Here is a 15,287-nt window from a genome sequence, read left to right on the forward strand (position 1 = left end):
TGACATAAAATAATAATTCCTTCAATTAGCATACTAAAATGATTGTTTCTTTAGTAGCCTCAAATTTAATACCTTCAGTATAGAAATTGTGTTTCTATTATATATTTTCGTTCTATAAATAAAATACGTCTTTTCTTTATTTCAGATACGCACTTAAGATGTCACGATCTCGTAACATGTACCGCACATACATTACTATCAACACGGTAGGGTGGTGATAGATATGGCGGCCACGATGGCGACTCCCGCGCACGACCTCTACCTGCATAGTAATGAACTGCGCCCTCAGCACTCGCGGGAAAATTCAAGAGATTCTGGAATATTCCACACGACAAAAGGACTTTGGAACGCCCCTGGTCAAAATAATTGCTTCTTGAATAGTGCTGTTCAGGTAAGTCATTGTGTATTTATTTCATAATTACATTATGGTACCGTAATTTTATAGTTTATTTGTCTCGTCCAAGTGTCTTTTATACTTTGTAAGGTTACTCACTTGTTATCTGTTTAATCTTCAAACATTAACGGTTCCCTATCGTTTAAACAAAAATTTATTTGTCAGTGAAAAACGTATTGTTATGGCTTATCCAATTTATTGTTGTTACTAGGTATAGCGTACACATATGTAAAATATTTTAATTTTAGCTAATTTCATTTGTAAACAACTCTTATTTCAATAATCAAGTTTAACGATCGAGAACGTAAACATTTTCTCGGCATGCGCAGTGTTCTGGGAAACTAAGATTTTATACTAGTACTTGGTGAACATCATTGCGTTAATGCCTTTACGATTGTAGTGTTTTTAAGATATATCTACGTAGGTAATGGAGGTATATCTTTAAAGGCAGCGACCTTATTGTCTGTTTATATAAAAACATCAAAGTAGGATATTATACAGGTAAGGTTAGGGTTTCAGTCCGTTATTACTAATTAATTAGCCGTATTTTAAATTGTACATAATTTTAATCAGTCTGAAGACTGTTTTTTTTTTGTATTTAACGTCAACAATTTTTTTAATATTAACTATTATTTAGTCATACATAAATGGTAGTAATTTTTTTTTGTAAATAATATTCCTATGATATATTTATAAAATAAAAATAAAAAATAGCTATAACATTCGGATGTTACCTATTGTTATAGGTGCTTACCGTAGGAACAGGCGACCGTGTGGGTATCTTATAAGATTGATTATTTATTTATTTGAATGTAATTCTAAACGCATGATTTCAATTGCTAAATATTTATCAAAAGGTGCATTAAAGTAAAGTAATTTTTACTCCAGTGTAATCCCAACAACTAGTTAGTCATACTTTAAATCGTTCTTACTTCTCCTACTATTACTCACCCTTTACTTTAGTAATTTATCTAAAATAAAGAGCTTATCATTGCAAAGAAACGAATAAATCTTGACGTCTTATCTTCGTAGGGAATTCAATTTTATTGAGATCGGACCAAGTTATCATTATTATCTAAAAATTTTTAATAAAAAAAAAATGTCGCGCTAGAAGACAATATTGGTTGGTGACATTATTATCTACATCGTAACGGTGAGTGCTCATTTGTGTTGTAAGACGGCCTATCTCTAACGGTTTGAAAAACAAATTTACGACATTCATAATAGAGTCCATTTTAGAAAATGTTTTTTTAGATAATACCAGTTTAGGACTTCGAGGGTCGGACGATGACGTGAGTTTACCAATAAACGAGAACCTGTTTTAGGAGACTATAGTTTATTTTGTGGTGACATTTAACCTTATTCAAATTTCCATAAGAACTCGCCTAGTAATGTATTTTCCTTTTATCCATAAAACTTTTTTTAAGTACGATATACGTTATGGTAACATAATTATTATTTAAATAATTTTATTTATATCATTTAAAAATTTGTTTCTAGTAAGAAAGGAGATAGCTAAATATTTTATAGTAATATGTAGATACAAACCAAACTCATTTGATTTTTAATAGAACAGTAACAGTAAAATACTAAAAAGGTATATAAATTACAGTATTGTGTAGAGCTCTTGCTAACGTATGGGTTCGCACTCTATCCTACAACTCAGTGTCGGTAAAAGCTACTAAATTTAATCTTGGAGAAATGAAAGTTCTAACTATGTTAGAGGTGGTTTCTCGCTACTATAAAAAATGATCGCATTTTTGACATAATATTTGGTACACGATACATGACTCAAATTCCAGCGTCATTGACCGCTGTTGATAAACTGATCCAATTTACATACATGTAATTACGTACAGACGTGAGACAAAAAATACATGACTTGGATAATGACGAACACGGGTGCTGTGGCCAGCTTCCATTAAAATACCTTCACCAAGAAAAAGTATTTTGTGAATATCAAAGTAACGATTTATTTACACGTACGAAACTCATTATGTTTTATAAAGAATATTTATTTATTTATTTATTTATTTATTTATTTATTACGGTTCACATTTATTGCACTTACAGTATAAAACCAAGGCGTACAATAAACAAGCATAAATAACACTACAACAAATACACAGCAAACAAGTAAACACATAATCACAATACTAGAATATACTAAACAAGTAACAATTTATCTTATAATATACACATTACCATAACAAGACATTACTTAACATCATTCTAAATACTTAAAACATGATTTAACAAATTGAGTCGAATTTATAGCGAATATATCAATTTTACTATTTGAGGCCAACAGTGCTGACTACATACTGTACATATTACGAGTAGTATACATGTACAGTATGTAGTCTTATACCATATTATTTTATTAACTATCTCAAAAATCTCAAAGTCGTGTACATTTCAGTTTTCTTTTATATTTTTAGAAGGAAAAGGAGCTAAATATACATAGGTAAATTTAGGAAAATATTTTACTAAGGTGTTGCGAAATTCCCGATTTGATGTACTGATTATTGCTTAATAAAGGAACATTAGTTTAAATCGTTTTCTATACGCAACTTACGCGTGAAATCCTGGAATGTCGTAGAGTCGTTAAACCTATATAGAAAAAGCGCGAATTCTTGGCACGAGGCAAGAATGCTAGAAAAAGTGTAGCTATTTTATAAAAAGATAGAGTCAGATAAAACTAATGTGTTCACACAATGAGATGCTTACATCTCACTTGAGTAAATTATTACACGTCAGACTATAGTACTGTGTGGCTACGGCACCAAAGAATATAGCCACCCCCTCTCTTTCCATGGGTGTCGTAAGAGGCGACTAAGGGATAACAAAGTTCTACTACCCCCTTGGAACTTAAGAAGCCGACCGATGGCGTGATAATCATCTAACCGCTGGCTTTGAAACACACAGGCCGAAGACGGGCAGCAGCGTCTTCGGTGCGACAAAGCCAGCTCTGCGGTCACCAACCCGCCTGCCCAGCGTGGTGACTATGGGCAAAACACATGAGTTCACGCATTTTTGGCGCGAACTTGTGTAGGCCTATGCCCAGCAGTGGACTGCAATAGGCTGGAATGATGATGATGATGAGACTATTGTGACTATTCTTTTAATATTTTATATGTATTTTATATATATAAATCACAATGGTATTTAATTTTGTAGTGTTTAAGACATATTACGTACCTACAATAAGGAAATCTAATCTACGTAGAAGTTTTTACATTAAAATTGGAGACAAGAGATGTAACGATACCTCCAAATTACACGTTATATACAGTCAAATAGACGCCTTAAATTCAACGTGATATCAAATGTTCCTTTTATTCATCATACATACAAGCGAATGGGATCACGCAAGGGCCCTATTATTCTCGTCGATTAAAAATTGCTTCATTGTTGTATGAACACCGAACAGATTTTAATTAAACGTCTCGGGTCGATAAACTTTCTGTCAAGGGTTTTTAGTAAAAAGGTTCATGTACTTCATTGGTAGGAAAAAGCTTATCAGCCTTATCGACGCTTATCTTCTAAGCTCAAGACGATGCTCTAGTTAAGTATTAACTATTTAGTAATCTGTGGCTCCAGTTCTTGCAACTTTTTGTAGGTTAAATTTTTAAAATTTTATTTTAAATTTTAAATTTGAGTAACATTTCAGCCTATAAAAAAATTGAGGTAAAACAAACTTAATCTTATATATAAAATTCTGGTGTCACAATGTTAATTAAAATACTCTTCCGAAACGACTGGACCGATTTTTATGAAATTTTGTGTATATATCTATGTATTTACATATATATATATATATATATATATAACAACTTATATATATATATATATATATATATATATATATATATATTAATCTTGTAAGTTTTGAACTGTATTAATGGCGGTATATTTAAAGTTCAAAAATTATTTTAATTAATTAATTAATTATTTATGATTTTTTGTGCTTTTAATCAATGTATTCCAGTGTTATGTACACTTGTAAGTGACATGCATACCAAATACCTTGGTTGTCAAAGATTTATTACCAACTAGCTGTGACCGCGACTTCATCCGTGTGGAACTTAAAAAAAATAGTTCAGTTCGCAGAATTACAAAATAAATAAATTTCTTAAATTTAAGTAGCCTAAGTTACTCATTATTATATCAGCTATCTGCCAGTGAATCTCCCGTCAAAATTGGTCCAGTCGTTTCAGAGATTAGCCGGAACAAACAGACAGGCAGACAGACAAAAATGGTAAAAAATGTTATTTTGGTATATGTACCGTGTATAATCCACATGTATTTAGTAACAAGAGGTTATTTTAATATTACAAACAGACACTCCAATTTTAATCATTTGTATAGATATAATTTCAACGCTCGTCAAAGTTACGTCGCGGAAGGTTTTTGCTCAAACGAACAAAACACGAGCGCCAATTCCAATGGCATAGGTGACATCGAGGTTTATACGGGGGGCACTTCCGATTATGATGAAACGCTAACAGTATCAACAAGCCTAATATAGTGAATTCGAAACTGAGGCATGTATCCCATCGAGGCAACTATCCGACTTTTCCCCATAACATTTGTGTAAGCGATTGAGTAATTTATACACAGTAGTAAAGTTTATCAGTCTACAGTTTGAACATCAAAGAAATTTTATAAATACATTGTATACTACTGTTACTTGATAGTAACTAGCACGTAGTATCAAAAGAAAGTTTGTAAACAGGGCTATTTCGACGTGTAATTCGGATAACTAGTAAAGTCACTGTTCCTCTATAAAGATTTGTTATGTCTACGTGCCCCCGATTGTTGAATGCATGAACAAACGCCCGTTTTTACCAACATTGTAATTATGAACTGCCTGTCGTACAATTTCTTGTTTTTAATAACTCTGTCATAATAATTGGAGTGAGCAACACAGTTGTAACTCCTGTAACCAGTGCTACCAACCCTACTGTTAAACAGTAGATTTGCTGTTTTTACATTGATGACCCTGTTTTCTGTTTCATTCCTAATTTTTACTATTTTTCAATTAGCGTTCAGCGTTATCACTATGTAATATGTTTTGATGACCACTAAATAATAATACACAATGATACCAGATAGCAGAATCGACTCTTGTCGGGATTCGAGGGAATTCCCCGACCAGTATTATATGATTGACAATTTGAAATCATGTACAAAATTTGTACAAAATTAACCATGTAAAAATTCTCCAAAACATATTTTTCGGATATTTTAAAACATTTCAAGCATTCACAAATATTAAACCTATGTTAATATATGAACACAAAATTCTTCGCTTCTTCACTTCAATAAATTCTCTCCTTTTCGCACGAGGCTTCCTCTCTTCTACGGCAGCGCTTACGCGCCAGCGTCGACAACGGCTGATGGCTCTCTTTGTCTGAAGACAAACTGTGGAGACGAGAGCAGTAGTTACCGCTTCCCCATCGATCAAGCCATCCTGTACGCCAGAATAGAACAGAAATAGAATAGAAATGGAATAGAAATGGAATAGAAATAGAATAGAAATAGAATAGAACTAGAATAGAAATAGAATAAACATAGAAAAGAAATAGAGCAGAAATAGAGCAGAAATAGAGCAGAAATAGAGCAGAAATAGAGCAGAAATAGAACAGAAATAGAACAGAAATAGAACAGAAATAGAACAGAAATAGAACAGAAATAGAACAGAAATAGAATAAACATAGAAAAGAAATAAAGCAGAAATAGAGCATAAATAGAGCAGAAATAGAGCAGAGATAGAGCAGAAATAGAGCAGAAATAGAGCAGAAATAGAACAGAAATAGAACAGAAATAGAACAGAAATAGAACAGAAATAGAACAGAAATAGAACAGAAATAGAATAAACATAGAAAAGAAATAAAGCAGAAATAGAGCATAAATAGAGCAGAAATAGAGCAGAAATAGAGCAGAAATAGAGCAGAAATAGAACAGAAATAGAACGGAAATAGAACAGAAATAGAACAGAAATAGAACAGAAATAGAATAGAAATAGAAGAGAAAAATATCGACTTTACTCATTAAATCTTTAAATGAGTAGCAATCGGTTAAATCCGAAATAACTAATTGCTACTCATTTGAAGGCACAAAAAGGCACACAAAGAAATTTAACACTAATATGTATGATTTCAAGAAGGAAAATAAGTCTGTAAATACTAAAGATGAGGCAATTGAGGATGAAAGTGGAAAATAATGTTACTTTGATTTTTGTTTTTTATTATATTGTGATCAATAAAATATAACAATGTATATGAGTCCTAATAACTAAAATAATTATTTTAATTATACGAGGAAAGTATGGAAACTGCCTTTTTTACTTTACCTACTGTTTTCTCCTATTTTTTTATTGATGAGCTGCTGTTTCTTAGTTTCTTGGGGTTGGCGACACAGCCTGTAACATAAGTCCCTAGTAGTAGTCGTGTTCGGCGTTTTTAAACAAACTTTGAACAGGTGCACGTGTGCTTACACAAGTTATTTTACTAACTATCAACTATTCCTTCCACGTCCAATCCCTCTGTTTACATTGGCGTCTTCGCCAATGATGGCAACAAGTTTTATTTATAAAAACCTTACATGTATTAAAATTTGTATGTATTTTAAATAACATTAATATTTATATTCCAGTTATAAAAATATTTTTACAAGATAACTTTACCTTTCTTGAAATTGTTCCATGTCAAAATTGTTTGTACTAACGACACGTGCCCGTAGAGTAGACTCAAAAAAGTAAACATAAAGTATTGGGAAAAAATAAATAATAATCAGCTATATCTTAAGTGATACACTTACTAAGTGTTACAGTTTTATTTTTATTCTCCGAACAACATCTAGACAGAAAGAAAAAAAAAACACGATACTTCAATTACTAAACTAATCCTCCGTCAGTTTTTTCTTGCGTTACTTTCGATATTCAGATCGGTTATTTTTGGTTATTACTCACATCCTTTGAGTCATAGGTACTAGTTTCAGCTTGGTATACCATTCTTTTAATGTAAATATTATCTCACTTGACGAAAAGTGTGTTTTAAAACATTCATACATCTTTTCAATTTCCCTTCTGTTTTACATTAGAAAATAAGCTGTTATCAGTGGTTTTTACACGCGATAGATGAGTACAAATCCACTTATAACTATGACACTTGGTAAGTGTATCACTTAAGTATAGATATATATTATAAATTCAAATTATGGTAGAGTATGTTTGATAAGATTTGTGAATCTAGTGATGATTACACTACAGGTAGATAGATCATAGAGTCATATAATCATAGATGATAGATCATAGAGTACTAATTCTACAAACAATTATAGTGTGTAATAAAATGATATCCACGTCTGTTTTAATGTCGGAACTTCGGGACAATAATTATGAAAACCGCAACAAATTCAGAAAAACTTACAGTAAAGATTAAGATTATTAGTTTAAAAATATTTGAACTCCTATTGATCTTATAAAGAAAGGCTTCTACGACTCGTTACAGGTTCGTCTTACCCTATATCTATACAGACATCGACCGGTTACTATTTTATTACATCTAAGTGTTTGGCTACCGATTACGAAAAAAAAAAAAAAACTCTAAGTTTAATTGTTATAACGTGTAACTTGCTAGTGTTGACATATTTTTATTAGGTCACGTAGTTGTATACAACATTCTCTATAAACTAGTCGAATATCCGACGTGACTGATACTCATAATGAAGAATATTAAACCGAACATGTCGTCGGATAGCCGCAATAAACGTAAACGTGCCTGTTTATGCTATGTTCGGGAAACAAATGCTTCATAATGAAAGATTAACTATTTATACATTGTTATAGCGGCATTAATGCGGTTAATAGTAAACGTGAGTTATAGGCTTTTACGTACCTACACGATATTGATGTAAATGGAATGCTTTTTATTTTAAAAGCCTGTTAAATTATTTTTTAAATTTATTGAATAATGGTTTAAAACAATATTCTAAGGCATATTTGAAGTGAAACTTCTTAAGGCGCATGAGGGTAAAAATGTATACGGATGAAACGGCAACGTTTTGATGAAACGGCAACGTTTTTGTCGTTGGCGCAGGAACGGAAATCTGAAGCTTTTGATTTGTATAAATATAAACGAGACTTAAAAATTAGTTTGCCAAAGAATTTTCACTTCAAGAAGTACTTTGTACCTTTTTTTCAAGTTTTTGATTGTATAGCTTCAAAGTAAAATAGATATGTAGGAATGTTTACGAGTATGTCCAGTTACTTGATTGTAATGCAAAGAAAGCTTAGATATCCTTTGAATTACAAATGATTGATTTAAAATAAATGTACTGAATATGTTTATCATAGCTTAAGAGAATTCTGTACTTGTGAATAATGTGTGTTTAAATTTATAACTAATTGTATGTTCAGTAGAAGTAAATTATAATACGTAGTAATTACCTGCGTCTTGCATACAAAGTATATTTTGAGACTTGGACTCTTATCAAATTTTTTGCCATTCTATACTAGTAAATAGATACCCTGACGGTTATAAATTCAGTGCCACAATAACGATTTGCTTTATGTTTTATACTAGCGACTTCTCTCCATCTTTTTTCACGGTAACCATAAAAAATATTAAAATTAGTTAACCTTAAAATTAGACATGCTGTCGCGGATTTCTTTTAGAACTTTTAAAGGCGATCAACTCCGTCATACGCAGTTTTTGTCGTTTACGCATTGCACGTAACAAAAGCTTTTATTTTTTTTTCAGTTTTTTTAACACATGTTATTAATGCTTAGCTCCTATTGGTCGAAACGTGTTGTTATATAGCCTAAAGCTTTCCTCTGTAAATGGACTATCTAACACAAAAATATTTTTCAGTTGGAACCAAACGTTCCAGAGATTAACGCGTTTAAACAAACAAACAAATAAATAAATATTTACAACATACACACACGGTCATCTGTTCCTAAAGTAAGCAACTTAATGCTTGTGTTATAGGTAACAGCCGACTGGTGTAGCTACATATTTTGTTTTTCGATAAACATAGATATAAATAATACATATATAAATAAATATATATGTATATATTACACCCAGACTCAGGGTGGGAATAGAGCCCACAACCCTCAGAAAGCACGGTCGCCAAAATAAATCATTTTTTCAGCTATATAATATTAGTGTAGATTACTGTAGATCAGGGGTTCCCAAACTTAATTTGTCTACTTCCTACTCTAGGAATAAATTATTTTATAGTGCCCCCCATTTTTTCAGCAACTTAGAAAACAATATAACTTCAAATTAAATTAATTATTGTGAGTTATATTTTTATAATTGCTGTTATTTGTTTTATATATATAATTGCTGTTATATTATAATTGTTGTTATAGTGGTTATAATTTGTATTTGTATATTAACGGAGAATAAACATTAATTCTATACGAGACTTTTACTATAACCCGCAAGAGTTAACTTGAGACCTGAGCGCAGAGGGTACACACCCGAGTAGAAATTTTTACGTCTTCCATATAAGGACCGGACCAGGCATGCCTGATCAGGACTAGATAAGGCATGTAACGCAGATGATTGGTCTTGACCTGATCAGGATGAGATGAGATTTCCTGATCGGGTCCAGATCAGGAAATCTCATCTCATCCTGATCAGCCGGTTCGCTCCAGTCCTTTATAAAAACACGAATCTATATTCTTGAAAAAATTGTTTAACCAAAAAAAAAAAGCGAATTGATATTATAAATTTGTTAATGAACATAATTATTATGATATTAATTACCATTTATTTTTTCCAATGTATTATTTATTTATGGTTTTCCTTTAAATATTAATTATTTTTATTTATTTTTATGTTATTATTTAATTATTATTATTAATTAAATTTTATTTATTAACTTCTAATAATTAACTACTAATTAACTATTTCCTATTACTTACGACTGCTCCACTGTGTAGAAATGGACTCCCTGCTAGACTGTCCTGATAACTGTATATATACTAAGTGCACTCAAAAACATTAATAGCACGATTCAGGCTCACTTGGCGTAATTACTTTCAGGCTATCCTGATCTGGACCGGACCGGTTCCTGATCCAGTATGCCTTACCATACTTGATTATATTTTACATCAGGCTATCCTGATCTGGACCGGACCGGGTCCTGATCCACTATGCCTTACCATACTTGATTATATTTTACATCAGGCTGTCCTTATCTGGACCGGACCAGGTCCTGATCCAGTATGCCTTACCATACTTGATTATATTTTACGTCAGGCTATCCTTGTCTGGACCAGACCTTGTCCTGATAGAGCTTGCTGGATCTGGCATGTGTCATTCTATTCTGATCCGGTCCAGATACAAGATCTGGTTGAGCCTGACCTGTTTTCTAGTCGGGCAGCGGCGCTTAGGTCTCAAGTTACTCTTACGGGCTACACCAGCCAATGAGAATGATTATTGAAATGCAACTTTATAGTATTCAGACAGGGTATCGTTTATTTAAAATAAAACAAACATAATCGATTCTAAAATAATAATGTGAAGGATGATTTAAATCGCCCACCAAGCCTTTACACAACGACACCATTTTTTTCTGGGTCTCTTACCCTTTAGCCTGCAGCGCCCACAATGGGGCGTTATCGCCCAGTTTGGGAAAGGCTGTTGTAGATTAATATAGATAGAAGCCCCCCCCCCCTTTCGTGCCACTCGTGATTAATAGACGATAAGTAAGGTTCAGTTCACCTGTGTCGTATTATACATACATATCCGTAAATGAAAATTATCTTTTTTTTAAACGGTTTTATTTAGCTCACCTCGTTTGTTTTATTTATTTTTTATTATTTATTCTTGGGTCAAATTTAGTAATTCAAATTTCACCCTCTTCCTGTCAACCGATTAATCTAAAATTTTGTATACACTTTGGATTTTGGTGACAATACAATTATGTTTATTCATTATCATTATAAATTCAAGATGGCCGCCGCTACAAAATGGCGGATAATTTATATTTTATTAATCCCATCAATATGGGTATCAAATGAAAGGGCTCAACAAGCAGAATACAATATACTATAAAAAATTGAAATCCAAGATGGCGGCCGCTACAAAATGGCGGATAACGTAGGTTTTATCAATCCCATCAATATGGGTATCAAATGAAAGGGCTCAACAAGCAGAATACAATATACTATAAAAAATTGAAATACAAGATGGCGGCCGCTACAAAATGGCGGATAACGTAGGTTTTATCGATCCCATCAATATGGGTATCAAATGAAAGTGCTCAACCAGTATAATCAATGTACTATATAAAATTAAAATCCAAGATGGCGGCCTCTACAAAATGGCGGATAACTTAGGTTTTATCAATCCCATCAACATGGGTATCAAATGAAAGGTCTCAACAAGTAGAATACAATTTACTATGCAAAATTGAAATCTAAGCTGGCCGCCGCTACCAAATGTCTGATAACAATTTTTTATCAATCCCACCAATATGGGTATCAAATAAAAGGGCTTGACAAGAAGAATACAGTGCACTATACAACCTCAATATTTAAGATGGGCCTTGCAATAATGAAGCACTAAATGAATTAAACAGAATGCGAAATAAAAACTAAAAACTAGAAAATAAAAATAGGTAAAAAAACTTTTTAAGTTAAACGGTTTTATGTTAAACACACATTGCAATGTTTAAGATAAATGTACTAAAAACCAAAAAATAATAAAATAGATACAGTCGTGGGAATTATAAACATATGCATAGACTAGACTAAAATAAAATCGTGGGGCACGTCAATTGTCTACAAGTTGAAACATCTCTTTTATTTACATGGAGTGTATAACTATTGGAATTTCCATGAGCAAGAAAATAGTAAGTAATTTCCTCACCGTCTGCGGGCCAACTGCCTATTTTAACGACGAATTAAACGATTCTTCTATCGCACATTAAGTCGATAATTTGTAGACAATTGACGTGCCCCACGGTTTTATTTTAGTCTAGTCTATGCATATGTTTATAATTCCCACGACTGTATCTATTTTATTATTTTTTGGTTTTTAGTACATTTATCTTAAACATTGCAATGTGTGTTTAACATAAAACCGTTTAACTTAAAAAGTTTTTTTACCTATTTTTTTATTATTTATGACCACCTGCAGTACGTACAAAAACTTAACTCACCATTGTAGTTAAATGTTAAAGATGTTATTTCCAACCATAACGCGCAGTTGCAAACGTGCTATTCACAAATACAGTATTTTAATGAGACGCTATTCATTCGAAACATTTACTATATATTATAATGAAAAGATAATTTGACTGTTCTATTATTTTTCGTGTTGCAAGGTTGAGTGACATAAACTTTGGTATGAAAATTTTCCAATCGGAACGTGAGCTGAGAGTAGCTGAACTTTTTTAAAAAGGTCTGAAAACTTGATGTTTTTTGTTAAAACCTTCATTCAAAGAACACTTGCCATGAATATCATTTTGAGATTCCTAATATTTTGGTTAAGTTGCAGTCGCCATGGGCATGGGACAGCATCCATATATGTAGAAGGAAGTATAAGTTTTGTATTTACTTTTTAATTATTTATTTCCTATAACTTCGAACGGTTCTAATATTGTAGGAATTACCGATAAATAGCATGCGTAAAAAATAAAAATGGGTCGAGCAACGTGTATGTTTTTGTAGTTCCACATGCCCGGGATGCCATCGTGTGCTGCCTGATAGTTAAACGATTTCCGCGGCGGATGGATGTTTTGCGCGAGCCCTACATTTATAAATATTTATGTTACTGTAATGCTGGACTCGGTGACCAGAAGATTGCCATAATGTATTGATATGTCTTTATTTTTTTTCCTATTAATAAAGGACATATCAAGTACTTAAGGGAGCATAACATGACGAACAGTAATTGGTTCTAAAGTTTTTAGTGTTTGTTCTTAAGTTAGTGCATTAGATTAAAAAAAAAAAAACCTTAAATTGATTATACTTCTTGAAGAAAAATGTTACGTACTGAGGTATGTACGAACTGAGGTAGGGCACAGCAGGAAATTCCTGCTCAAAATATGGAGCAGCCCGACTGGGGTAGTACCTCGACCTTACAGAAGATCACAGCAAAATAATACTGTTTTCAAGCAGTATTGTGTTCCTGTTGGTGAGTAAGGTGACCAGAGCTCCTGGGGGGATTGGGGATTGGGTCGGCAACGCGCTTGCGATGCTTCTGGTGTTGCAGGTGTCTATAAGCTACGGTAATCGCTTACCATCAGGTGAGCCGTACGCTTGTTTGCCGACCTAGTAACATAAAAAAAAAAAAAAAATACGTTTAAAACGTGTGTAAATTTAAAGTATTTTAGAGCTTTCCATTTTTTAAAACCATTAGGACCTTAGGATCTAAGGAATGGCTGCTATTTAGTTAGATAAAAGGCTTGAAAATTTTACGTTAAAGTTATAATTGAATTATATTATTGTTATAAGCCTTATAACAATAATAAAATTCAATTTTTCTTTTATAACTTCATCTTCATTCAAGAAACGTGTTTTTCAGTGGCAGGTGTTGAGTTTAAAGACCTTTGTCATATTTATATTTGAGGGCATAAAAATTGGGTGGTGGTGAGGTTGCGGTAGTCCTCCAATTAAATTTTCATCTGATTGTTTATTAGACATTTATTTTCCATTTTTAGTCCAGTCATTCATTCTTTCATTTCTTTTGAATTAAGTCCCATCGTTTTATTTCATAACTACACCCTAGGTCACACGAATAAACGTTTATTGCCCATTTATGTGATTACATAAAGAAATTTCTATTCGTTTATGTTACTAATTTACATATGCTTTAGGAATTTTTCAAAATAATGGGAACCATTACAATGACAATATCACAGGGTAATTGCAGAAAATTGCGATTGTATAGTTTTTTGCATTGAAAAAGTTATTATAATATGACAATACTTTATTACTTCAATCAGATCGTTTACGAGGTTTATAAAATTTATAATACCTATATATAATGATAATCTATACAAATAAATAATATTGGATTGTCTGTTTGTAACATTAAAATAGACGATTTTTACTAAATTCATATGTATGTATGTATACACGGTACATATACCAAAATAACATTTTTTTTAATTTTTGTCTGTCTGTTATTGTTCCGCCTAATCTCTGAAACGGCTGGGCCGATTTTGACGGGAGATTAACTGGCAGATAGCTGATGTAATATGGAGTAGCTTAGGCTACTTTTATCTTAGATTTTTTTTATTAACTGCGAACTGAACAATATCTATTTCGTTAAATTCCAATCGGACAAAGTCGCGGGCACAGCTAGTAATAAATAGACTAAGAGTGGGTTTACTCTGAAAGCCTAGAATTTAAACTGCTAATTTTAATTAAATGTTTGTATTCTTTATCCAAGCACTTGCACATTTACCAAAAAAAAAAAAAAAATAAGCATCATAAAGAACATTTTCAACATTTAACAATTGGCATGAATATTTTACTGTTTCACGCTACTATTTTTCGCGTAAATGAACTCGGACCTCAGTTCTTATATCTGGCCTCGCAGAACATGCGTTGGGCGTCAAGACGCTACCGTCATGGGTCGCCGCCTTCGGAAGGAACCGCGTGGGAAACCGACACGCCCTTCTTTAATTCATCTGCATAATGCGTGCATGCTATAATTAGTGATCATTGTGGTATACATTGCTTTATGTATTGTGAATATTTAATACGCCTCGTGGAGGCACACTCGAATTGTAGCAAAAATATTTGAAAAATATTTGAATCGAGTTAAATTGCAACTTTTTCGCTTTGAATAATTCTTCATTTGTAAAATTATGTATGGTATTTACTTGAAAGTACCAGCTATCAAGATTGGGGTAA

At 32.4% G+C, this 15,287-nt stretch overlaps 1 protein-coding gene across 1 annotated transcript in view; it reads left to right on the top strand.

The window, feature by feature from the left end:
• The first annotated feature begins 223 nt into the window (after window positions 1–223).
• The window catches only part of LOC123655265, a 63,540-nt gene continuing 48,476 nt past the window's right edge, over window positions 224–15,287 (top strand). The window contains exon 1 of the mRNA XM_045591081.1: window positions 224–391. Within this exon, the coding sequence (XP_045447037.1) occupies window positions 224–391 (168 nt within the window). The remainder of the gene's footprint in view (window positions 392–15,287) is intronic.

The sequence above is a fragment of the Melitaea cinxia genome, chromosome 7 (assembly GCF_905220565.1).
Source record: "Melitaea cinxia chromosome 7, ilMelCinx1.1, whole genome shotgun sequence".
NCBI classification, from domain to species: Eukaryota; Metazoa; Arthropoda; class Insecta; order Lepidoptera; family Nymphalidae; genus Melitaea; species Melitaea cinxia.